Source organism: Equus quagga, chromosome 20 (genome assembly GCF_021613505.1).
Source record: "Equus quagga isolate Etosha38 chromosome 20, UCLA_HA_Equagga_1.0, whole genome shotgun sequence".
NCBI classification, from domain to species: Eukaryota; Metazoa; Chordata; class Mammalia; order Perissodactyla; family Equidae; genus Equus; species Equus quagga.
Genome location: NC_060286.1, coordinates 17,702,266 through 17,729,373, shown reverse-complemented (window position 1 = coordinate 17,729,373; position 27,108 = coordinate 17,702,266). Strand labels below are relative to the sequence as shown.

At 37.9% G+C, this 27,108-nt stretch overlaps 1 protein-coding gene across 4 annotated transcripts in view; it reads right to left on the bottom strand.

Annotated features, from left to right (window-relative positions):
- Positions 1 to 27,108, bottom strand: part of PSEN1 (presenilin 1) — a 73,483-nt gene that overhangs the window by 8,473 nt on the left and 37,902 nt on the right. For all 4 annotated transcript variants that reach the window (XM_046647210.1, XM_046647209.1, XM_046647208.1 and 1 more), the window contains 7 exons: positions 25,202 to 25,461; positions 23,041 to 23,182; positions 16,013 to 16,080; positions 12,420 to 12,640; positions 8,419 to 8,517; positions 5,581 to 5,667; positions 1,837 to 2,010 (listed from right to left, as the gene is read on the bottom strand). In XM_046647210.1, the coding sequence (XP_046503166.1) occupies positions 1,837 to 2,010; positions 5,581 to 5,667; positions 8,419 to 8,517; positions 12,420 to 12,640; positions 16,013 to 16,080; positions 23,041 to 23,182; positions 25,202 to 25,461 (1,051 nt within the window). The remainder of the gene's footprint in view (positions 1 to 1,836; positions 2,011 to 5,580; positions 5,668 to 8,418; positions 8,518 to 12,419; positions 12,641 to 16,012; positions 16,081 to 23,040; positions 23,183 to 25,201; positions 25,462 to 27,108) is intronic.

Sequence of the window (27,108 nt, the reverse complement as noted above, 5' to 3'; positions counted from 1 at the left end):
ACCCAGCCAGCCAGATCAGCTGAATCCACCTGGCGATCAACGGGGTGCCACATGTCGCAGCCAGATTGCCCTCACATCCCCTGTTATCTTAGTAAATATAAACATACTAAAAACTGCCTGAAATTTATTAATTTACCTTTTTACTACTAAAATCTCTTCCCCCACTTGAAGAAAACAGCAAAATCCACCTCCCCCTCTTTCCTTGAGGTTATAGAAAAGAATCTCTATGTGTCAAATTTCCACCCTGGAAACAACAGGTTAATTTCACTACTCTGATCAATTTTAAGTCTATCACTAGTACACTTGCGATGAGCCTGTTACTGGCATGTTTGATGGAAGTATATTTTGAAATTTGCTGGAAGACCACTTGCCTTCACATTGAATAAAAACATTTTACATTTCTAACTAAAAACTCTGCTCAGTTTTCTGACTCAATGTTGACTTTTAAAAGGTTGTTTTGGAAGACGTATGTGCCTTTCAGAAATCAAATTCTAATGTAAACCGAGACTTTTTCCTAAGTAACCATAAGTCCAGTTTAAAACACTAAAATCAGAGATGGTTATGTGTGTGCTAGATGCTAAGATAAGGAAAGAACGTCAATTATTAGTTCCCATGGGCCTCAGATAATAAAGAAAATATTAATCTGAAGTTAGGAGGGGCAATACTTGGGTTTTCTTTAAAAAAAAAAAAAGAGATGAAGAGATGATCGGGAGACAGAATCTTCAAGTTGAAAAGGCAGCCATGAAAGAATCATTCGCTGCTGTGTTCAACAGCTGCATTACTTCTTTCTTTTGGCTCTAGGCATCTTTGAGAAAAGAGGAGAGGAGCAGAAGAGGCAACCTAATTATGGTGGTAACTGCAGGCAGAGAAAATCCAGCACAGGCGAGCTCGAGCCTGGCTGTAAGACAAGGCGATTGCTCCTAGTGTCCCAAGAGTGTGAAAGTCGCAGGCTGCAGCGGGCTCTAACACCTGCAAAACTCAGCCAAGTACCAAAGACGTGGATATGCCTAGGTTCTGACCAGTTCAAAGGTTAGGGGTGAGCTCTAAGAACTCTTCTGCTCAAGCTGAAGGATAATGTCAAGGTCATAATAATCAGATCAGTGATTAAAGCAGCTAAAAAATCTAGGCGTTTGCTTCTTTAAAACGAAATATTTTTGCTATAATGTTTTAATCAAGTTTCACTTTTGTGAAAATGAAAAAACTAATAACTTAGTTGGAAAATGTGCCAATCTCTTATTCAATAAATCACATCTCTAACCAAGACTAATTGTAGAGATGACTGAGTCCTAACCAATGGGCTCTCAGGGCTGATAACGTTCCCAAAAAGCCCTAAGTGTTAATAACCAAAGTCTATCTAAATAACAACATATCTGAGACATTGAACACACTCCTGCATATCTGCCCATCACATAAATCCCTCTGATTTTCTTTAAAAGCAATAAAATATAGTGCTTGTCAACAAAGGGAATAACGATGAAAAAGGCTGAAACATTCAAATCCACAGGTCTCTGCACAGCAGAGGGAAATATATTGATGAATTCTTTGTACACAAATATATTGCAGCCATGAAGTCTTACTGCAATAATAATTTCAAAAAAACCTTTTACCTTAATAAAACAAATGCCAAAGCTCAGGCTGTAAAGGACCAATTTCAAAAATCTGAGGGGCAGAATTTGGCCCATTAACAAATTTAACTATGAGAAAAGCACCAACTATTAATATTTCCCACTCAAAGCCGTACTGTCATTTAGAATTAGACTGTAACACTAGAGTGGAGAGTTTGAGAATGGAGCACCTAAAGGAATCCATGACTTTTCAACACAGAAATGCACATACTTTCCTCTGGGTCCTCACTGGCTAGGATGCTGCTGGAAAGTTCCTGTGCAGCAGCGCGTGACTCAGTTGTAGAGCGGTGAGGTCCTAGGCGACTGTCCCTCTGGGCTTCCCACTCTTCACTGAAGCCGCCATCATCACTCTCTGTCACAGGGTCTTGTGACTCACTTTCTGTGCCTTCAAGAGAAAGCGAAAATTACAGCTCTAATATTTAGAAAAATTTCTTAATACCTTTAAGAAAACTACATTGAAACAGTAGCTACCCAACTATCATTATAACTAGTTAGCTGGCTCAAATCACCAATCATGGGCTGTAGCAGTGCCTGCTGGTTGTTTGCTCAAGAGCCCTTTCTGGAGGTCAGAGTCCCGATTTGTCTGGGTTTCCACTCCCAGCCCACGTGACTCTGGTGGTAAATTCTGATCAATCCGAGCCAAGCATGGTAATCCCAGCTTTCCTCTTCTCACTGAAAGCTCTAAAGCTGTGGGGCTGGTATTGACCAATGCATGGTGAGGAAGTCTGCGGGGAATTTTGGGGAAATTTTTCTCACTCTTTACGAGAGACTCAAGTAAGAAACAATCAGCCCCTTTCTTCCCCTGCATGTTGTCTTATCTGGGTATGATGCCTGGAACTCCAGTTGTCATCTTATGACCATGAGGAGCAGTGGGCTGAGGATCAAGCCTATATCCAAGGATGGCAGAGCAGAAAGAGGGAATAGAACCTGGGCCCTTGATAACATCAACAAGCCACAAAAATTAACCAACTACAAATGCTCACACCTCATGACTTCTGGTCACATGAGAGAACATATTTCTTCCTTGTTTAAAGCACCTGAATTGGGTTTCTGATCTTTGCAGCCGAAAGCTTCCTAACTGACGGCACTCACCACTGGCTTTAGTGACTAAGTTAGAAAGCAGACCATTACTGGGGGAGGGGGAGGGGGTGGGAAAGTGGGGAGGGAGTTTTTGGTGGGGTAGCCATTTCACTATCATGACTGTCAGCCTGACTGAAAATTGTGAGCATGATAGTCTTGAGAACCTTCCATACTTCAAAAATAATTAAAATACATGAGTGAAGTTGCTAATACTTTTTTTTCTCCTTTATTTTTTATAAAAGTAACACAAGTTCATAGCAGAGGTACATTTACTGTGAATAAATAAAGCTTGCACACTTCAGGCCTCTCACTTGCATGGACTGGAGGAGCCCTAGCAATTTTGCATTTCTAATTTGTATTCTTTTTCTTAACCAGGTCTCCACAAAACCTGAATCTTCCCTGGTTTGGAGTTCATAAAATCATATAAGTGTAACATTTATAAATAAGAACAGCAGTCCCTGCTCTGTCCCATCCCTCCTCACTCCTAATCCTCAACTCCTACTTTCAAACCTTCCAGCTATTTCTTTCGGTATTTACTTCCTTAATTACTTATAAATAGTATGCTCACAGTGCTACATCTTGATGTTTTTATTTTAGGCACTTAGTCACTTCTTATAGAGAAGATAAAGCACTAGTTCCGTCGCGCTTATGTACACATATAAATTTAACTCTCCCCATATTCTCCATATCTCATAATTTTATGTTCAGTTTTTAAATGATCACTATGCATATAGTATCCACAACTAAACTACTTTGCCACAGCCAGAATATACTATAATTACATTTGCATCTTTTATACAATTTTTTGTTTTCCCTGAAAAATTGCCTCCTTTTTTCCCTTAACAAATTTTCTGTTTTCCCTGTGACTAATTCATCTGCAAACTCTCTGTCAGAGTTCAAACACTCAGATGATCTCTCAGTTCTTCATTTTCTTCCTTGTACAGACATCCCTTTTGGAGTCCTATGTCCTTCTGTTCCAATCTAATTTCTAGGTCTTCTAACACAGTGGTTTTCAACTGAGGGTAGCATCTCCTTTGCAGGAGGTGTTTGGAAATAACTAGGACGGAGGAGTTATTGGCTATTGCAGTACCTGGAAGCCACTAGTAGCATTCAGTGGATGAGGCACCAGGAATACTAAATGTCCTGCAATGTGAGGGGAAGCCCCACCCAAAACACCAACAGCACTCCCACCGAGGACCTCTGCAGTTCATCCAGCTCCTTCTCACTTCAAGGCCCTCGCCCATGTTGTTTCCTCTTCTGGAAAACTCTTCTTCCACTCTTTGGTCAGCCATCTCCTATTAACACTTCCTTGACTTTCCAGAATAAATGAAATTCCTCCACTACAAACTTTCATAGGAACTTATACTTCTCATTCGTAGTGCTTATCCCAACTGTATGATTATCTGTGGAATTATCTGTTGAACATTTTTGTCTCTCCAAATAGGTGACAAGCTCCACAGGGAGAGGACATCTTGTTCAGTGTTAAGCCCCAGTGCCTAGCAAAACACCAGGCACAGAGGTCCTCAATCAACATTTGTCAAAGGGATAAAATCCTGATGTACCAAAAACACACTCATACTCACAAAATATACACATACACTCATAGACAACTAATCTTTTAATTTTCTTTAGCTTAACAGACTAACACAATAACCAGACTTGTAGCACTTGTTTCCAGGACATTTCCTACTTCTCTCGTAGGCCTACTAACAGTCTAAGGCCACCTTGTTCTGCTGCCTTGCTCACTGCAGAATGGGCCTGATATCCTTGAGTCCCAACGGTGAATTCCCAGTTGAAAGTGTCCTCTTCACATTACCCAAATGCTAAACCAGCAGTTCTCTTGGCTCTATAAAACCTAAACTCTCCCTTTCCTCACAAAAAGCCACTTATTTAAGGCCTTTTTCTCTTCTCTCATCAACCTTTATTCTGCCTGTTTTTTAGCTTCCTCATACGGTTAGCCCTTTGCTTTTCTTTGGAAAAAAAAAAAGTTTCCTTTCTTCTTGACTATATATAGAGTTGCTATTTCTCACTTTCTTTTTTTTTAATTCTATTTTAATCTAACACACTCCCCCCATGTGTGCCCACACACATTTTATGACATTTTATTTTTTATTTTCTACTGAGGTAACATCAGTTTATAACATTATATAAATAAATTTCAGGTGTGCAACATATTTCCATTTCTGTGTAGACTACATCATGTGCACCAGCCAAAGACCAGTCACCGTCCGTCACTATACATGTGTGCCCTACCACCCCTTTCGTCCTCCTCCGTTCCCCCTTCCACTCTGGTAACCACCAATCTAATCTCTGTATCTGTGTGTTCATTTTTTGTTGTTGTTCCTCAACTTTCTAATAACAACTCCTAACTTATGTTCTCCTTAACGTGTTCTGTAGTGTTCACAAGACCTTTCGATCTTCCACTCTAGTCATCATTATTCTTCTCCTCCACAAAGTCATGTCCACCTGGAATATTTTATCTTCTCCGTATAAACATTATTATATCTCAAATCAAATTATATTTCAGTTATTCCAGCTACGTCAGACAAGAGGTTCTCATTTTCACATATTTGGAGAGCAAGCTTTTTTCCTTTTGTAAATCATAGCCTCAATTTGACTCGTTCCACACTGGTTTTAATGGTATTTAACAGCAGAAATTCTTAACTGAGGGTGCCTTGGCTGCACTGTTGGGTTTAGAGCATCTGAACTCCTTAAATATTTACCTGTATTTACTGGGTATTAACGCTGCTTTCAAGAGAATCTCAAAAAAGTCCATGACCAAAAAGAGGTTAAAACCATTGCTTTATAACTCATTGTTAGCCTATAAGATGACAAAGACCCCAAAAAACCAGGAAATAACCAAATAGTCACCTACTTTGTGCATTATAATTGGAGTTTTTGGATACCTTCCTTTGGGCCTCTGGGTCTCCTTCTGCCATATTCACCAACCACACCATGGTTGCTGTTGAGAAAGACAAAAGTCCAGGTAAGCACTCGAAACACAGAAGGGAAGTCCACAAATAGACAGCAGGCCAGTATTTCTCTACACAAATCACCAATCTTCTTAATGCTGCCTTAAGAATCCTTAACAATCAGAAGTAAATGCAAATTAAAAATCACAAAAGATTCTCTTTGATTTTGGCAGTTAAAGAAAAAATTCTGAAGCTGAATGTTTACTGTGGCTTTCAAACTGCAGCTGCTACTATAAAACTCTTCCTCATCATTATCAGTCCCTGCAGAGTAACCAGAGGGAAAACTGTTCAGGCCAGCAAGATTCCACTGAAACAATAGCTGGACTAGTTGAATATCCTAAAATAGTGTGAATTCACTGATGAAAATTACTTATTGGAACTAAATTAGTGGACATACTGGGGCTCATAAAAGGATCAGATGATTATAATTTTAAAGATGCGTGGAATATGTTTCCTTCACATTATGCCTTGCTTCTGGGATTTTCAATAATGTTAAACTCTGTTACACACAAGAAATAAGAAAAAAAAGGTTAAAAGTAATCAACATAAAGAGAATCGTCAATTAGCCTTTTCTATATCCCTTCCACAAAAATACATATATATCTATATAGATTTAGATATACACACATCTCTATCACATTTCAGTTAAGAGGCAATGTGAATATTTATTTAATTGAAGTATAATTGACATACAATATCCTATTAGTTTCAGGTGTACATCACAATGATTCAATATCTGACAATGTGCATAATTTAAAATGGTGCTTCTCATATACTGTAGGTGGAATGAAAAATGGTACAGCATATAGCTCCTATTGGAGGGGAATTCAGTAACATCTAACAAAACCACATGTGCGTTAAGCCTTCGACCCAGGAATATCACTTTTGGGAATTCATCCTCAAGATACACAAACAATAATACAAAAATTCATATAAATAAGTGCCATACAGAGTTACAGCAGGAACCAAACGCCAGCAGCACCCTGAGTCCAATCTGGTCATAGTAAGCAATTTTAAACAAGATACTTGGCTTCTATGTCTCTCTGGCTTTTTATCACTGATCTTATAATTATATCCATGTTCCTAATACTCTTAAGCTTCTTGAATAACTTATGAAAAAATACACTAGCAAAGAGGCTGAAGATTCTACAATAGTCACACTTACTCATTCACCATGGCTTTGCCATTTTGAGGTCAAACAAGTTTCATTATCTGATAACCCACCTAATTGATCAAAGTCAATATGAGCCAGGCAGGCAATACACTGTTTAAATTCAAACCCAAAGAAGAGAAACAGAAGGCGACCACCACGTACAAGGCTTACAGATTTCTGCAGCCTTCTTGGCAATGAAGGCAGCAGGTATTTCTTTTTCTTTCTTTAGGCAAGTACGGAAAAACATAGCTACAAACTCTTTCGTTTTAACATTTAATATTACCATGGAAATGAGGGGTCAGCAAACTTTTTCCGTAAAGGGCCAGACAGTAAACATTTCCGGCTTGTGAGTAACATCCGGTCTCTGTCACATATTCTTCTTTGTTCCTTTCTATTAACAGCCCTTTAAAACTGTAAAAAACATTCTTAGCTTATAGGCTGTACAAAAACAGGCTGTGGCCAGATTTGGCTGCAGGTAGTAATTTGCTAACCCCCGATGTAAATGACTATGAACAGAATATATATTTGTTGAATGAACTAATGCCACTAAAATAATACCTCAAACTCCCACTTTCACCAAACATCTTAGATCCACAGAAAAAGATGCAATTTAAAAATTAACATATTAAAAACTCCCCAAACTGATATGAAATCAAAGAAAAGCTTCACATAAAATGGTCTACCTCAAGGAATTGTTAGCTTCATTTTTTTTTTTTTTAAAGATTTTTTATTTTTTCCTTTTTCTCCCCAAAGCCCCCCGGTACATAGTTGTATATTCTTCGTTGTGGGTCCTTCTAGTTGTGGCATGTGGGACGCTGCCTCAGCGTGGTTTGATGAGCAGTGCCATGTCCGCGCCCAGGATTCGAACCAATGAAACACTGGGCTGCCTGCAGCGGAGCACGCGAACTTAACCACTCGGCCACGGGGCCAGCCCCTGTTAGCTTCATTTTTGATAAGCTACCAGAGGAGACCACCTCTGCTAGTGACTGCTATGAAAGAATGATTTAGTTCAAAAATTAGGTGGCATTTTTCCTGTCAGAACAACGGAAATAGAAGACAAACAAGAATGCTCACATTTCCTGAGGGTAAGACCCTTTTGCAAACCAAATACCCTTAAATGGAGAAGAGTATACAAATGCACAAAAGGACTGTATTTTTAAACAAGAAATAGACTCTAAAATGAAAAAGCAAACACATTCTGAGGAAACAGGACAATTCTTTCCATAAACTAGGGCAAGATTCACCTGCAATATATGTATATAACAAGTGCTCATAACTGCCCCCTCCGAGTTTCATTGAGATATAACTGACATTATAACTCTTGACTAGTAAGATTTTAAATGAGAATACTAGCTCTCTAATCTCTAAATATTTCTTCTGCTTCTACACATATTGAGAACTCTCTGGAACCAATGTCAGGGAGAAGCTAAGAGTTTGCAAGGAAACAGGCAGATGTGCAGGAGTTCCACTAAAGCTATCCATGCATTTAAGACGAGGGAAAGCACCATGATAATGACCATAATTACGTGTGTGAATCCCCATAAATTCTCAGCTGATTACTAATTTAACCTCATTCCAAAATACTTACAGGAGTAAATAAGAGCGGGAAAGAGAGTTTCATTTCTCTCCTGAGCTGTTTCAACCAGCAAACGAAGTGGACCTTTTGGACACAAAACAGCCACTAAATCTAGAAAGAGAAAAACAGAAAAGATATCTGAAAAAAATGCAGTGACTAAACTTGCAAACGGATGTGTTAAAGGAAGAATTAACCAAGGGAAAAGGTTTAACATTTTTTTTAAACAAAAAGATGTTGAACGAATATGAAACAAATAGCAGGTAAACTAGGGGGGGAGAAACAACATGAACGAAATACACAAAACCACATATAGAAAGAAGATCCATGCAGATTTCACTTTGGTTTTGACTGCTATTTGGGTAGTTTAGAATGTATCATCACTGGGTTCTGGGAATAAGTCTCCCCAGGTTGAAGAAAAGAGGCAGAGATAATGACAAGACAGAACTATTCTAGAGCAGTTGTCAATTTCCAAAAAGCAGATACAAGTACAAGCCATTTCCAAACAAATCACACCTCTAAGTCACAAATAGCAGCTTTACTCTGAGAGGAATTTAATAGAGGGGACTTGGCTGAACTTTTCAAAATATGAAGAACAGAGTAGAAGAGATCCGTCCCTGCTCTTTTTTAAAAATAGCCTATGTACTGCTTAGGGATATTTGAAATAAGAGGGTAGTAAATTTAAACAAAACAAAATAACTAATAAATCTTTGCATGAGAAAGTTGGGTATTTCTTTAGTTCTCCTCTCAAAAGCACTTCATAAATATTCAGGTCTCAGAATACATGTGGTGTTAAAAAGTGGCTTATTTTACAAAAACAGCAACTCAGAGAGGAAGCAATATGCCTAAATTATTTTTGATTCTACCATCATCTCTTTCTATCAACTGCAATTTTTCTTACATTTTCTGTGTCATGTGAATTTAGAAATACAGAAAATAATTTCAAACACTTAAAAATATAAAACAGGTATAGCTGAATTTATAAACCTTGTGTTGTGTAAACACAACACAAGTATAAACACAGTAAAAGACTTGATAGCTTGTGTTGACATTACTATTATCCAGATGCATTTAAGTAAAACACCCTCATGCCTGCAAGTGGTCATTCTCCTCGTATATCACTATGACTGCTAATAAAATAACACAACACACACACAAAGAAATCTCCACTCTCAATGCTTTCACTTCAATTTGTTTTGAATGAGAAAAGGAAATCTGCCATGCTCTGAATTAATGAGACTGGCAACCTGTTTGAGGCAGCCATGTACTTTAACTGTCTTGGTTTTATGATACTCTCCCCCTTGTAGAATTGCTAAATGATAAACTCCCTTGGATTTAGAAATACACCATGTTTCATGTAATTAAATTTTAACTTGTCTAAGCACGTCATAAAGGCGCTCTAAGAGGCCTACAGCCTGTGATTGGTAAGGGGGGTAAAAGTTCCAATGAACATCTTGTTCAAGAGCCCAGTGTTGCATAGTTTTAGAAGTGAAATGGTCATTATTAACAATGTCTGGAACTTCAAAGTGGATAAAGGGAGGCCTGTACTGTGGCTTTAACATGTACAGAGACACATGTAACCTTGATTTATATTTTGGGTGTCCGTGAGGCAAGAGATTCTCACAGTTATTTTCCCCAAAGAAGGAAATCTTGGATAAATAATTGTTGTTGTTACCGTTAGTAGAACCAGATGGCCAGACTGACGACAATGGCCCAAGAGTCTGTAAAAACGCACCGATGGAGCCAAGTGTTAACCAGGGCAAGATGACTGCCCAAAGTTCAGCTAATTTTGCTGACCCTTGGATCCTATTCTTTGATCAAGGACATCTGGATTAAGAAAAGTAGGAGCTCTCCAGTCAGCTCCATCACATGTAGTTTGATGCTGTCCATAAAGTGTACAAACTCCTATTGCTGTTCACTCACTTGATCCCAAAGGGTTCCTGAGGTAGCCAGGGATCCAAGAAAGGGGTGATTTCCTCTAGCACTTTGTCAACTGGCAAGGGACCGAGGACAGAAGAGGCTACCCTCTCCAGTAGGGGATACTCTAGAGGGCCGAGACTTAGCTCTATCCTACAGGTAACATTCCTGTCCTAACAAAGAGGCCCCGGTGCCTGTGCTGAGCTTCCAGAACGCTGCCTCCATGACTCACAGAAGGGAACGGAGCCTCACAGATTCAGAGCCTGTGAGAACCTGTTTCCAGGAGACCTCAGTATGCAGTCATCAACTGTCATTCTGATGGTGTATAGCATGGGACTGAAGAGGGCAGTTTCTCATACCAGAAATTCATGGGCAACTTATGATCATCATGGGTGGTCTAGAGATTTCAGGAGGTATGAGAGGAAGCTGCTAAAGCCTCTGGAGTAAATGATTCTCTGGGGGCAGGGGGAGGGGACATTGATGGGAGTGACTGTGGTATTACAATTTGGACAGATTCTAGAGCTCTTTGTTATAAGGAGGCCCCAATTCAAGATGGGTCAATTTGTGAGTAGCAGCATAAATAAGATTAAGAAAAATTTGTAAATAAGGAATACGTTGCTTCCAGATCCCCAAAAGGCCTAAAAGATCCTGAACTTGTTTTCACATTGTGCATGCAGAGAGGATCAACTGCTATTTATCAACAATGTCAGAGATGCAGAAGCCCTTAGCTTACCAAATAATTTTCAGGAATTTAATCAACGTGGCAGGGCCTTGTACTACGTACAGGGAAATGCCGATTGCCTTTTTATGAGCTCCTTGGTGAAAATTTGTATGTCCTCAACGAGTATGTCAAATGCACCTCTTCAGAGGATGATATCATCGCTGTGATGTTCTATCTGTGCTCCTGGAGGAAGCTGGATGTGGTTAAGATCTAGCCTGGGAAGACTGTGAGCAATGGCAGGAATGCTGAAGTACCACACGAGGAGCTAGGTATGGAAATACTGTGTCCCTTTGAAGGTGAGGCTATTGCAAAAGTCACTGAACAGAAGAACCTAACAGTAAAACCTCAGACTGCAAAGTATTTACCAGTTGCTGACTGCTGTAAAACCTCTGGATGGAGGCCAGAACTGGCATTCTCAACCACAGCTAAGCAATAATAGGTGAGTACTGTGCAAACTATCAAGTACTATATAAGCTAAGGTCTCTATGAAAGTCAGGCATACAGTATCTGACTTCTATAGTTCTATGACTGACTGCTCAAATATGAGAACAGAACCAATTCAATTCTATTTCCACAGACTTTTTCTTTGTCAATCAAGTGGGGACGATGAGGTTTCCTACTACAGGTCACCATTTTAATTAGCATTTGAATAGAGATAAAAGAGCACTGTCTAATTACAATATTAAGACCACATATATTGACTATGAAAATGGATCTTTCTGGCTTTCCTGCAGGGCAATAGCCACAGAGTACACACCTATGGAGCTGCCGTGGTCATTCACGGCTGGGGCACATTCTGACCGTTCAGGACCCACGTCACACTGGTTGTTAATGAACTAGAATCTCACACTGCTCAAGTAAGTTTTATTTTTAAAAGAAAAATTCTACCCAAGTTGCCTTATAAAAAGTAGGTAAATTAATTTTGATTTTAAAAATTGAGCATTTTATGTGAATTAACCACTCTGCTAGTGCTTTTCAACATACATTCTGAACCCATACAACTCTGGGAAGTATTGTTCCAATTTTCCAAACGAGGAAACTGAAGCTCAAGGAGCCTGAGTCACTTTCCTAAGGTCACAAAGACTGTCAGTGGTAGAGATGGGATTTGAATCTAAGTCTTCTGACCAGAAGTCTATAGATCCTTCCACTAATCCATCACTGAGTTAAACTGTGGGCAGTAATAAAACATTTTTTAAGAACTTAACCTCAAAAAAAAAAAGAAATCTTTATATGAAAAAGATATTATAGCTAATTATTTACTGAGGAGCTATGGAATGTAACTGTTATCATTTTCCTAAGACAAGATAACTGGAAGAGGAAGGAAAACACACCAGTGAAGTACTTCTGTGACAAACAAAACGTCAGTCTTGAGTTTTACCGTATATTGAAATCACAGCCAAGATGAGCCATGCAGTCCATTCTGGGAGGTACTTGATAAATACGAGGGCCATGAGGGCACTGATCATAATGAGATATGCCTGCTGGAGTCGCAGCGGACCTTTCCAGTGAATGGCAATCATTCCCACCACGCCAAAATTCCAGATCAGAAGTGCAACAGTAATGTAGTCCATGGCAACGTTGTAGGTTTTAAACACTTCCCTGAAAAAAATTAGACAGAGATCTAAAAAGACTTACGTACAATAATTTTCATCAAAACATTGTTTAGAATTATGGTTCCCAAACATTAGATAACCATATCCCATCTTCATATTTTTACCATATCTTAAATTAACTGTGCTATTCTTTAGCACTTTTCTTTAAATTAATTCACTTTTCCTCCTCAGAAAACTCTGTATCATTCATATAAATAGGAAACCAGTATCACAGGCCACAGCTGTAAAACTAAGTACAAAACCTAAAAAAAGGCCATATACCACCTAAAATGCCATACTTTTGTTTGGGAAACCCTAGTTAAAAATATGTGAAATTGGAAAAAATTAAACATGCGCAATAAATTTTATAGCTAGAACATATGTTATTTTCATAAAATAAAATTTAGTACACTACTAAAATACATATGTTTTATACACACACAGACAGACATGGAATATAGGCATGACACGCTGTTGCCTGAAAAAAAAAATCTCATTTATGTGAAATAACGTGTGAGAAGGGAAAGCAAGAGATTCACATAATTCCTGAAAGGACGACAGGATTTATCTTTAGATGATGGGAATCTGGTCCCTTTTTACTTTTCTTCTTTATAAGCTTATAAAATGTCTTTTTGTTTCTTTTTTTTTTTACAATGAAGGTTTAGCATTTTTATAATGAAGAAAAATACTATTTTAATTTTGGAGGAAAGAATTCCACCACCTAAAAACAAAGAGATTACAAGTGTAGGAGATGTCCTGGGTACCTGAGGAGAAAGAAAGCATTCATTTATTCAAGCACAAACTTTGGGTTATGGAGACTATCCAGAAAGATAATCTTCCCCCCATTTTGAAATTCCAAAATAAATGTGGAAATTTCTGGTCAATGTAGCTATTCAGATTAAGCATTTCAGATATCCTAGCACTCAAAAAAAACAAAGAAAAACAAAGCCCAAACTATTATTAATCTTTGGTTAGGTAACATATACATAAAATATAAAATTCACAACACATACTGTGAAAAGTAAGTTTCCCCTCCCATCCTGTCCCGCAGTTCCCCTCTCCAAAAGAAAGCACTATTATTAATTTCATGTGTACCCTTCCAGGGAGTGTATAATTATATAAAACATTGGACTACGAAAGGACCTTTTAAGTTATATAATTTAAAAATATATATCTACCTGTACATATATTTTTTAAATTCCCCATTTACTGTGGTTTCCCTTACTTCTTTTATGGTTTCACTTTTTATTTACATTTTTAATCCATCTGGAATTTATCCTAATAGAGATAAGGAAAAAATCCAATTTTTCCCCCAGATGACTACCCAATTATCCTTACACCAATTACTAAACAATCCATCTGTAGCCTACTGATTCTATGCTACCTTTATCACAAGTTAAATTCTCATATATATTTGAGCATTCTTCTAATCTCTCTAATCTCTTCTATTGATCATCTATCTATTCACGGTGCAGGTATCACTATTTTATTTACTGTGGTTTTAACAATTTCAGATCAGGTAGCACTAGTAGCCCTTGGCTTTCTTCTTTTTCATAATTCTTTGGGGACCTTCACTTCTTTATTTTTCCAAATAAACTCTGAATCATCTTGTCCAGATTAAAAATAAATCCTACTTGTATTTTTATTGGGCTTATATTAAATTTTAAAATAAGTTTAGAAAGAATTGACATGGTTATGATATTGTCTTTTTTTATGTAACCTGGTATAACTTTCCTTTTGTTTAAGTCTTCTTTCTAAGCCCTTCAGAGGCATCTAAAAATTTCTTAATAAAGATCTTGTACAGTTCTTGTTTAATCCCAGATATTTTATCTTTTTTGCTGCTATCATCAACAGGATTTTTCCCCTTATGTTTTCTAACTAGTTTATGTCAAGGCCATTGATTTGTGTTTATTAATTTTGCATTCAATTGCCTTACCAAATTTACTCAGTGATTCTAATTGTTTTTTGGTTAGTTCTGAAATGAAGTAAACAATCATTTTATCCTTATTGATAGTTTAACTCTCTTTTCCAAATTGCGTAACTCTGATCTCCTTCTCTCGTCTATATTCACCGTTCCTCCAGGGCGCTGGTAGACTACAGTGATGAAGGAAATCATCACCTTGTTCCTGACCTAGGGGGCATACTTTTAGAGTTCCCCTATGAAGATAATACTGGCCTTCAGAATGAGATTCATACATTTTATCATGTTGGAGACATAACCATCTATTTGTTTTATTATAGAAGTTGATCAAGAACAGGTATTGAATTTTATCAAATGCCTTTTAGCACATACAGAGATGATGACCTAGGAACGTGGTGACTTATATTGATATTTCCCAATAACAAACCAGTCTTCCACTCTGCAAACAGACTCCACTTGGTCGTAATATGTTATTTCTTCAATGTGTCACTGAACCTTGCTTAATATTTACTTATTCTTTTGGCATCAATAAGCAGGATTGGTCTACAGTTTCCTTTTTCTTGATAATTTATAGGGTTTTGGTATCAAGGTTATGCTGGCTTCATAAAATGAATCTAGAAGCTTTTCTTTTTCTCTGTTCTGGAACAGCTAAAATAGTATTTGAGTGATCCAGCTCCTTAAAGTTTTAACAGAATGTCCCTATGAACCCGTTTGGGCCTGGTGTTGTTATCGGTGCAGGTGGGATGGGAACCTCTCTCTTCAACCATTTTCTGTATTTCTTTTTAATTAGATGTTCTATTGCTTCAGCAGTCAGTTTTGGTAATTAATTTTTTTCTAGAAAATCATCCATTTCATACAGATTCTCAGATGTGTTTCTTTTAGTTTTCATGCTTCTGTTCCTAATTTAAGAGCTAGTGCAATGGTTTACAAACTGTATTCTGCCACTGGGGCTAAGCAAAAGGGCAGGCTGGCAAATCTCTGAGCCTCTCTACTCTCTTCAACAGAGCAGCTTCACTTTTTTCTATTTATATGTGAGATTTTCATACAAGATTTTATAGGAAAGAAAAAAGATCAACTGATGAAATAATAAAGTATGAAAATCAATTAATTCATGTTTACATACATTCTTGAAATACTTTAACATTCTGATTCATAGAATTCTACTAGTAATAAAGAATATAAAATTCTTCACTAAAAGAATTTTCTAAATTCTTTACTAAAAAGGCTTAGAATTAACTAATCTTGAGTTCTTTCAGTTTTACTTATAAGAAAGGATCAACAAAAGAATAACCCTATTGATAATATTAATGAGTTTTATATATACCAAGTATGACCTATATATGGAAACAATTAAAATTTAAGAGTAATTTATCAACAAAGTACGTTGCTTTAAGTGACAGTTATAGAGCCCAAATAGAGTTGATTTCTGAAAAACAAACCAAATATTTCACCACTTACCCCAAGTAAATGATTGAGAAAAAGAACAGCAACAACAGAGATGAAATAATAAGCCAGGCATGGATGACCTAGAAAAGAGTTTCAGTATAATTAACAGATGCCGTAACCCTAAAAAAGGGCAAATTTCTTCAAAAATTTATTTTTCTTTCTTAACCCTTGGATGCACATTGAATCACTGGGGGAGACTGTAAAATGGACTGACGCCTGAACTTCTGGGTCTTTCAGAGCTCCTAGGTGAATCCACTGTGCATCCAAGTTTGAGAATAACTGGTCTAAACACATCAGATTCAAAGGTAAATCAGGCATTTCCCCTAATCTCCAGGAATTTACTAAATTATCGGGCAAATTCAGACCCAAATAAACAAAGAGCAAACAAAACAAAACAAAAACAAAAAATTTATTTCTTTATATGTTATCCCTTTCAAATAGCAGAACACAAACGGCTTTAGGATCAGTGCATACTTATAAAGAACTCTTTGGTGCTGAACCACTCATAATATAAAATACTAATTTCAGGGGCTGGCCCCATGGCCGAGTGGTTAAGTTCAGCGGCCTAGGGTTTTGCTGGTTCGAATCCTGGGCGTGGACATGGCACTGCTCATTAAGCCATGCTGAGGCGGCGTCCCACATGCCACAACTGGAGAGACCCACAACTAAAAATACACAAGTACGTATTGGGGGGCTTTGTGGAGAACAAGGAAAAAAATAAAATATTTTAAAAAAAACAAATTTCAGCAAGACATATATAGATCTTCGTTCCTTTAGAAAAAGGTGAAATTTTAAAAATAAAAGAATATATTCTAAAATATCAAATTATCAACAGAGTCAACACTTGACATTTACATTTTAAAGCAGTAATATTTTCAATGGAGGAATTTTGTAGTATTGCTGAAATAAACATTAAATAAATTGAATAAAATAAAAAATAAAATAAATAAAATTCAATAAAATTGAAAATCAGATATTCATTTAAGTGATCTCTGCATACATAAACTATACAGAGAAAATAGGCCTTCTCCATTATGTAACCATTTGGCAAAAGAATATTCAGAACCTGAAGTTTCAATAAGCATTGCAATGCTTTCTACGTTTATTTTACATGGTTCATTAATAAGCATTACTATTACAAATTCTTTGAAACACTTATAAGTCAGTCCATCATTATCATGCAGAATTCATACAGCACTATATAAATATTAGTCCCTATTATTCATGTACATCTTATTAATATGAGAGAGAGAATCAAAATTTGATTTTTTGTAATCCATTACAAGATAAAAATTTTAAATGGTAGTGGGTATATTTGGGAAAATACTATGTAACCGAAGGAATCTGGGGTTTTTAAAAACAGAATGGAGAAGCATGATAAATTGTCAAGTAATTTCCAACCAAAAGTGAAATTATTTTGAGGTGGATACACCCATTACAAACTTTAATCTTCCAATAAATTGTATTGTTTAAGACAGAGTCTTAAAGTGGCTACTGGAGCCACTTAGCCAACAACTTCTCCAAACAGATCTCTCAGGCAGAACAGACCAAATCAAACCTTAAAGAAAGGAGAGGAAAGAAAACCTCCAAATCAAGAATATGATTTTGTCTTCATTTTTTAAAGTCTCTCACACCCACCTCCCAGATCTAGCTGCTCCAATAATCAGGCTCTAAGCTATCAAAATCTAGCTGTGAGTAGAACCTACATTAATTTTTCTCTTGTTGTTCTGTTTTGTTCACCCAAGGTGATCTGTGATTGTTAATCCTTTTGAAAGAAAATATTTCTTGAAAATTCTGGCTCTTTTTTTCTCTCCCTTTCTCTAAAACAACTTTATAAAATGGTACAACTTGGAAAAAGGTCAAAAGAGTGGCTTTACACAGAAGTTGGTATTCCTTGATATTTGAATATTCGAAATTGACTACCCAAATATCACAAATTTAATTTCTGGTGTTCTTCCACAAAAATTCCCCCCTAAGATTTTAGCTTGAGGGTTTTATGCTAAGCAAAATAAGCCAAAGACAGATAAACACCACGATTTCACTCAGATGTGGAAGACAAACACGTGGATAAGGAGAACAGAGTAGTGGATGCCAGAGGGGAAAGGGTTGGGGGGAGGGCCAAAGGGGTTAAGGGGCACATATGTAGGGTGATGCATAAAAACTAAACTGCTGGTGGTGAACACAATGCAGTCTATACAGAAACTGATATACAATAATGTACACCTGAAATTTGCAGTTATAAGCCAATATGACCTCAATAATTTTTAAAAATTTTCCCCTAACATTTTATAAAAATTTTCAAGCACACAGCCAAATTTAAAGAATTTTACAGTGACCACCCATACACTGCCTAAATTCTACCATCCACATTTTGCTGTCCTTGCTTTGTAACGTCTACCCATTTCTCCATCTATTAGTCCATTTTATTTTTAATACATAGCAAAGTAAAAGGACACTTGTACGTTTTCCTCTAAATACTTCAACTTTAGCAAAATATTCTAAAGGGAGCTTTTAACCTATTTCATCTTCAAAATAATCAAAACGCTTAAGCAGAAAGGAGTCTTTCCACCTGCATCTCACCTCATCATGCTTAGAAGTCTCAGCTTTAGAAATAATTCAAGTTACAAAACTAAAAAGTATATAAAATATTACAAAACAGAAAAGCTTTAAAGGGTGGGAGATATACATTGGTATTCCATATTAAGCTCCAAATTAAGGGACAGAGTAAATATTAAATACTAGAAGTTCTTATCTTTCTTGAGAAACGCGTTTTTTTTTTTCCCTGAGGAAGATGGTCCCTGAGTTAACATCTGTGCCAATTTTCCTCTGCTTTGTATATGGGACGCCGCCACAGTTGGTGCGATGAGCGCTATGTAGGTCCGCACCTGGGATCTGAACCTGTGAACCCTGGGCAACCAAGTAGAGCGCGCAAACTTAACCACTACACCACGGGGCTAGCCCCTTGAGAAATGCTTTTTACCTTGTATTTTTGGCAAGGGAACATGGGGATGTTGTTTATTTGAAACACTAAAAGAAGAAAACAATTCCAACTGACCAATGACAACCAAAGTTGGTATTTTCTTTTCAGACATGTTTTCTGTCTGCATGTGTAAAGATCTTTTAACAAAATTAGAATCAAATAATACACAATTTTACATTTTACTTTTTAAAACTTAACTTTTTATTACATCCTCTTATGCCACCAAATCTTTTTTTGAAAATATAATTTTTAAATGACAATAATAATATTCTACTTATATGAATGAACACACAATTTAACCTTTCCCTTATGCATGAAATCTGTGGTGCTTTCCTTTTTTTAATCATAACGTATGCTAGGATGAATATCCTAACGTGCAAATATATTTCTACATTTCTAATCCTTTCTTTGGGATAAATCATGAAAGCAAAACTATGGAATCAAAGAGCACTGACTTGTTCTAATTACTGACTGTTGATATATATTGGTTAGTGACTTCACAAAAAAGACTGGATTAATCTTTACCAAGTCAATAGGTGAAATAGGTTCATTTGTTATTTTAATATGTAATATGTATTTCTTTTTTTTGCTAGTGAGGAAATACATAGACATCTCTCTCTCTCTCTCTCCTGGCCATCTATATTTCCTTTGTAATTTCTCTGCTTGGGTTTTAAAAGTTTCTTATTAGGATATTCCTAATTTTCTTAACAATTTGTAAATGCTCTTGATACTGTAAAACTATTAGCCCCCTGCCTGTAACAATGGTTGTAAAGAGTTTGTCTATTTAGTCATTGATGTTATGATTTTCTGAATTACTACCTGAATTCAAAGCCTCTTCTGATGATGACTAAATAGCACCTCCCCTTTTTCCAGAACTTTGGGTAGTTAAACTGGCCTTTCTCTTCCTGTAAAACTCCCTAGCTCAGCTTGCCTGTGCTGAAGGCTCTGAAAGGAAAGAGGCCTGCTTCAGCAGGGCAGCAAGTCTCTGCTCTGAACCCCCACTACCCAGGCCAGAAACCACGTGATTTAATAAGCCACACAGTTTCATCTATGACAAATGACCTGTAATAATTAACTGCCTTTCCTGTTTCTACCATTTTAAGGTTTGTTTGGTCTTTTTAGCTTCTTGCATTTCTCATAGACATTGCACAACCAACCACTGACATAACAAATCCTCAGGGCTTATTTCCAAACAGGTCCTGGCAAGTTTCTGAATTTCTGACTCAAAAGCTCCTTTTATTTTATACTAGGAGTCAAAGTAAACAACTTGTTTCTATAGAACTGGCCGTGCTTGCTAAGACTCCAACATTAGAAAGCAAAACAACACAACACAAATGAATAGTAAATGTGGAAATCTGGCTGAATATAAACCTTCTAGACTGTCTAAAATGAAGCATAACTAAAAGATGAATAAAACTGACCAAAAATATATCAGGACAGGTTCTAGGTAACACGGCGGAAAAGCACCTTCCACCCTGTCTCTCCCACTGAACGCAACTATAAAACCGGGAGAGAATGCACGCAGCGGCCGGTGGAGGACTCCGAAAAGTAAACAGAGGCAGGCGGGCTGGGGAGTCAGAAGCACCGGGGAGCCAGTAGGGAGTTTACCACTTCTTCCCTCCAGTGCTCCCCTCCACCTGAACCCAACACAACCCGAGTGGGCCTTAGCGAGACAAAGAGGGCACCAGGAGAACCAAGTTCTGGATAGAGGAGCAGGAAAGCGGTCTCCTAACACCGTCAGAGAATGCAAAAATCTCAGTTTTTGTTTTTTCCTTTTCTCCACTCTCTCAAGCCCAGTCTCCAAACCATCCTGTGACGGCAGCAATGAGGACGGCAGGAGCCTATAGCTCCCAGAGAGTAGGGCAAATAGCCCTTGCTTGATTTCTCTCTCTGTCCTCCCACCTTAAGCCATGACATTGGAAAAATCTAAAGCCCAGCTTTCTGGCTGGGGGAATGCAACAGAGAAGTCCAAAAGAACCCAAAAGTACCAAGGAGATCATAGAAAGGAGGAAGCTCGGGAAAGCAAACTTTTACAGCTGTTGTAAACTTGTGGGCCCATGCCCAAGGTGCACAGGTATGGACACAACCCTAAACAGCATACACAAACTCCCAATAAAATGTGAGAACAAAAGTAGCATAGAATCCAGATAAAAGTCACAAAGTGAGTCCAATAAAGCAGAGAAACGGAACTGGCAAGTCACCATTTATATGCAGACAAATACATATGGTGAAAAAAAGTATAAAGAAAGGTAGTTAAGACGTGAGCGTATTTAAACAGGGGGAAGAGAACGGTCCCCAGCATGGGTTTCCATCATTTGCTCTTTGGCTTTCTGACTATTGACGACAACTTGTTATCATCATACACCCTTTTTGTCTTCAATCTTCTCCATGTGCTAATACCAGACGGCAGATGGTCATCACTTAGGTTAACACTTCTACCCACTCAAATGTTCACCAAGCAAGGTTAAACTCTGTATAATTTCTAAACCAGCGAAACTCTGGGCTGCCGAAGTAGAGTGTGTAAACTCAACCACTTGGCCACAGGGCCAGCCCCTGACACTATCATTTTGAAAAATTTTGCATACCAAGACAGTTAAAAATATGTAGATAATTTTTCCCAGAAATTCTGTGTCTAGGATTTTACCCTAAGGAAATAATTTGAAAAACTGAAAAAGCTCTATGCATCAAGACATTATTTTTTAGAACAGTAAAGAACTGGAAATATCTTAAATGTCCAATACCAGAGAAATTAGCGGAAGTAAATTACAATATACTCATTGAGCCTAACCAGCCCTGGTGGTGGTTAAGATTCGACACCCCGCTGTGGCCTGGGTTCATTTCTTGGTCAGGGAACCACACCACTCATCTGTCAGTTGTCACATGTGGTGGCTGTAGGTTGCTGCGATGCTGAAAGCTATGCCACCGGTATTTCAAATAACAGCAGGGTAGCCCATGCTGCACAGGTTTCAGCAGAGCTTCCAGACTAAAACAGACTAGGAAGAAGGACCTGGCCACCACTTCTGAAAAAACTAGCCATGAAAACCCTATAAATAGCAGTGGAGCATGGTCTGATACAGTACCAGAAGGTGAGAGGATGGTGCAAAAAAACCTGGCAGAGTTTTGCTCTGCTGTACACAGGTCATGAGGAGTCAAAATCGACTCAATGGCACCAACAACATTGAGTCAAATATTACATAGCCATCAGACATATTTTCTAAGAATTTATAATATGAAAAAATCCTTATGCCAAAGTAAAAGTTGAGAAAGGACATACACTGATTATATTTAACCACGTTAAAAAATATATGGAAATAAATACTAGAAGGAAATAGAGCAGATTTCAATATTTGGAGAGTTAATACTTATTTCCTTTATTTGAGAATGACCCTAAAGGTTCATGACTCGTAACAATTTGTCATTTTTCTGAGGCATGAATCTGAAACATGTGCCAGGAGGCTGAAGTTCAGGAGTGAGTCACTTAGAGAGTGAGCTAGAGGAGCAGAGGCTGGGAGGGCTGGGCCTGTGTCTTTCCTGCGCAACGTCCCCTGCCCTTATTTTCCAAGGAAAGAAATAATGCTTCCACAGGAGAGATGGTGAGGGAATGGATGTCTACCAATTTAGAAGCAGGTATACAGCCAGTCATCAATGAGTTAACACCGCATTGAAGATAGCTTTACTGCTCTGTACTCAAGTATGAAAATCTGAATTTTTTTAGTCAGACATTATTTTATGGGAACAATTATATCCTATAATGCTATTTGTGAGGGAGGAATTCACAAAGGTCTTAGGATATATCCTTTTGGAAAGTCATAAGTATACTGCAAATCAAAATGTTAAAATCATTTAGATTGTGATATTATATGAAAACATTTGTTTTCCATTTATGCCTTTTTGTATTTTTTAAATGTTCAGTAGCAAGGGAGAAAAAACTAAAAATCAACTTAGCTGCAGAATATAAGACCCTTTTTTTTTTTTTTTACTAGACCAAGTAAGGTATGTGACAGGAAAACCCAATCATAAAAAGAACACAGTGGAAAGCAAAGCTGTGTCTCACGCTCACCTTATAGCACCTGTATTTGTACAGAACCACCAGGAGAATAGTCATGACAACTATGACGCTGATCATGATAGCAGCATTCAGAATTGAGTGCAGGGCTCTCTGCCCCACAGTATCGGTGTCTTCTGTGAATGGGGTATAGATTCTAAAATAAAACACAAAAGCCCAGGTAAACATTAATGGATATCCTAAACCACATACCCACTCCAACACCAGAGTTTTGTTTCCTTGATTCAACTGCTATAAGTCACTTTTTTCCATCTCATCAATCTAGCCAAGAATTCTTAACCTAAGAAAAATAGCTATACTCTAAGTACTTCAACATAAAAGAAGATATCTAAAATATGGAGAGGTGGACTTTCGAGAGCAAGACACTGGCTCCATCTAGTGGATGCTTTATATTGAAATAATTACCTCATCAAATATTCTTTCTCCACAGCTCATTAGTGATTTGTTAAAGAACCGGATTCGGCCACATAAACTACCTAGGCTACAAATGGTTATCAGAGGAAGGTAAAATGGCTTATAACTGTCATCTTTCACCTGTAGCGGGACTGCAACTGGAGCTGTCTTGGGATAATGTCACATATCCATTGTTTCTGTTGTTTCTCACTCACATAAAAACACTTTCACTCCTGGTGCCAATGTTCCCAGCCAAAAACTTTATTTCTGACTCCCTTTAGAGCTGGTGTGGCCGTGAGACTAAGTAATGGCCAACGAGCTATAAGCAGAAGTGTGTGAAACTTCTAAGAAAGGGGTTAATTCTGCTGAGAGATGTGTCCTATGTCCTTTTCTCCCCTCTTTCCTGCTTCCTGCTGTCTGAATGAACCCTGGGGTCCAGCACCAATACTGGGCCCTGAAACAACCTAGAGGATAGAAGCCAAAGCAGGAAAGAAGGAGCCTGAGGCCTTCATGAACCTGAAGCCACTAGACCAATTTGGACTGACTACCTCAGCACTACTCTGTGGGAGAGATAAAATATGTATATCATTTTAACCAGTTGTTTTGATTTTCTATAATGGGGTCAGCAAACTTTGTGTAAAGGACTAGAGAGTAAATATTTTAAGTTTTGTGGGTCACATGGTCTCTGTTGCAACCACTCAACTCTGCCATTGCAGTATGAAAGCAGCCATAGACAATAAACGAAGACATGGTTGTGTTCCAATAAAACTTTATTTATAAAAATAGATGACTGTGGGCTATAGCTTGCTAATCCCTGTTCTATAATATGTAGCCAAACCTAACTCTAATTTATATAGATAATAACCCCCAATCTCTTTTGCTATTGTCTCTAACCCCTGTCCTTCATTGTCTTAGCCTTTCTCCCAAAAGGTTAAAAGCTTGGCTTTTAGAAACCCACAAGGTTTTTCAGACTCTTGCCAATTTCAAATTCCAAAATTTACTTAAAACTTTTTTGAGCCCCATGAGAATCCTGGAGACAGGACCAAGTGACATTTTTCTTAGAGGCAAAGGGATGACACCACCAACAACAGAGAATCTACACGACAGTTCCCCAAGAGTCTAGAGAGTGCCAGCACGCATTAGGTCTTCATCCTTTCATTTAACAACGTTTTTTTGCTGAGCATTTATTACATAATTTGCCCTGGAAACAAAGTGCCCTCATAGGCCTTATGGTGTAGAAGGAAACCAGGTATTAAGTAATGTAAATACATATTTGCATATTATGACAAGTGAAAAGAGAACAGGTCACTATGAGAAAGAATACAAGGAAGGACCTAATTCTGTTAGGAGGATCAGGGAAGTTATCTTTCAGGACTTAACAGTTAAGCCAAGATGAGAAGGATGATAGGAATTAATCTACCAAAGTTAGAAAAGGAAAGAACATTCCAGGCAGAAGAACAATGGGCCCAATGGCCCCGAGGTGGGAAAGATAACTATTCAACTCTTACCCTGCTCAATTCCAAATAAATTCAGCTCTATCTAGTGACACCATATGGGAAATAGAATTCTACAGCTTTCCTTTTCTCTGCATAAAGCATCAAGGAATAAATAACCCCTCGCTTGCTCAACTGCTTCTGGCCGTCAGAGAGGATGGACTCTCTAGCCTTCTTGCCCCTTCAATGCAGAGGCCTTCAGGTGATGATGACATGCAATGAAGAAGTTATACGGGCCTTGAGAATAAGAAAACAAAATACATACGTACAGCTGCCCATCCTTCCGGGTATAAAAGCTGACTGATTTGATGGTAGCCACAACCACCACCATACAGAGAGTCACTGGGACAAAGAGCATGATCACATGTTTGGCGCCATATTTCAGCGTCAGCTCCTCATCTTCTTCTTCATCTTGCTCCACCACCTGCTGTGAGTTAGAGTTACTCTGGGGTCGTCCATTAGATAATGGCTCAGGGTTGCCACGCCTCCGCCTTTCGCTACTGTGCTCATGCCGGTCTCTGTTCTCATTCTAAAAGCAAAAGGGAAACTTTTTCAGTGAGTCAGACTCTCAGTAGAATCAAGGTATTCTATATCAAAAACAAAAAATGTAACAATTAGACCTGAGATTAATAGGCTCATCATTACTTGAGTTCTAAAAACGCGGCAAGAAAGGATCAATTTACAAGAAGAGTGCAGTTTAAAAGTGTAGATTACTCACTGAAGGAAGCCAGGTACTCCCTTTCACCTGGCTCTTGGTATCTCATTTCTCCTTGTTCTCAACCTAATACAATTGTTCTCATCTTTTTGAATTTTAGCTTAAAAACTGACACCTGCATGAAACCTTCGTTATTTGCTGCAGCTGCAAGAGAGTAATCTCACCTTTTTCAAAATCATGATGCACCTTCTACCTGTGATTCTGTACCAATTATACAAGGAACTATCTCACCTTCATTATTAATAAGACTTCAAATCCTTGTAATGAAATACAAGGGATCTCTCTGTATTATTTCTTACAATTGCATGTAAATCTACAATTATCTTGAAAAAAGTATTCAACTAAAGAAAACCTTCACAGAGAGAAACGAGGCCTCCAACAGTGCTGGTGCCCCTGCCCCATCCCCACCTTGCCCCGTACAGCGTAAGGAAACAATCAATACTTGAGGAATGACGGAACAAAATTAGAGCCTTTCTGAGATTCTGCTTTCCTTGGACTCTTAAGCCAAACACCACTTCATTACCTTTATCCTTATCCTGGGTTTATCACTTCCTACTCTTCAAGTTCAACTTCCTTTTTGGTATCACTGTTCATATCTGACACTTAGTTTTTGTAAAGGGTAGAATGAATTCCAAGAGCACTAACAACAACAACAAGATAAATAACTGATAGGAGAAAAATAAGAGGCACTCCTCCTCCTCACAAGTAAGTAAATAGAATGAGATGCAAGTAGATTGGTAGTCACTTGCTGGTAAGATGTAATCAGCTTGGTTAAGAAAGGGTTCTCTTAGGAGGAGCATGTAAGAACCACCACTCTTGTATCTCACTTCTGACCAGAGAGGATAACTAAGTATTACTATAGAATATTTCTATTATTAATTTAAAATACATTACACACTCAATAGCTTAAAATTATTACAATGTACCAGGGGTTGTGATGTGCGCTTTACATTTAATTCTCACAGCCACCCCATCATCACCACTTTATAGGTAAGGAAACAGCCACAACTAGTAAGTGTTACAGAGCGGGTTTGAACCCAGGTGTGCCTAATTACAGAAATCAAGTTCTTAACCACCTCTCAATCTGCCATTCACAAGACAACATGGGATCTCTGCAGACTCAGTGTGGGCTGAGTTCTCTTTTACTTTCAATATATTCATCCCACAAGTAACTATTAAATTCTATATTCTGGATACTCTGCTGTGGCAATACTGAAATTAATAAGATCTAGATCCTGTCCTTAAAAAGTTCATAATTAGTTTTAATATAGGATAAATATTACATAAGAGATATGAATAAAGTGCTATAGGATGGATTAATTCTGTGTGGTCAAGAAAGGCAAAATAAAAGGTATAGAGTCCGGCCACATGGCCAAGTGGTTAAGTTCACACGCTCTGCTTCGGCGGCCCAGGGTTTCACCAGTGCAAATCCTGGGCAGGGACATGGCACCGCTCATCAAG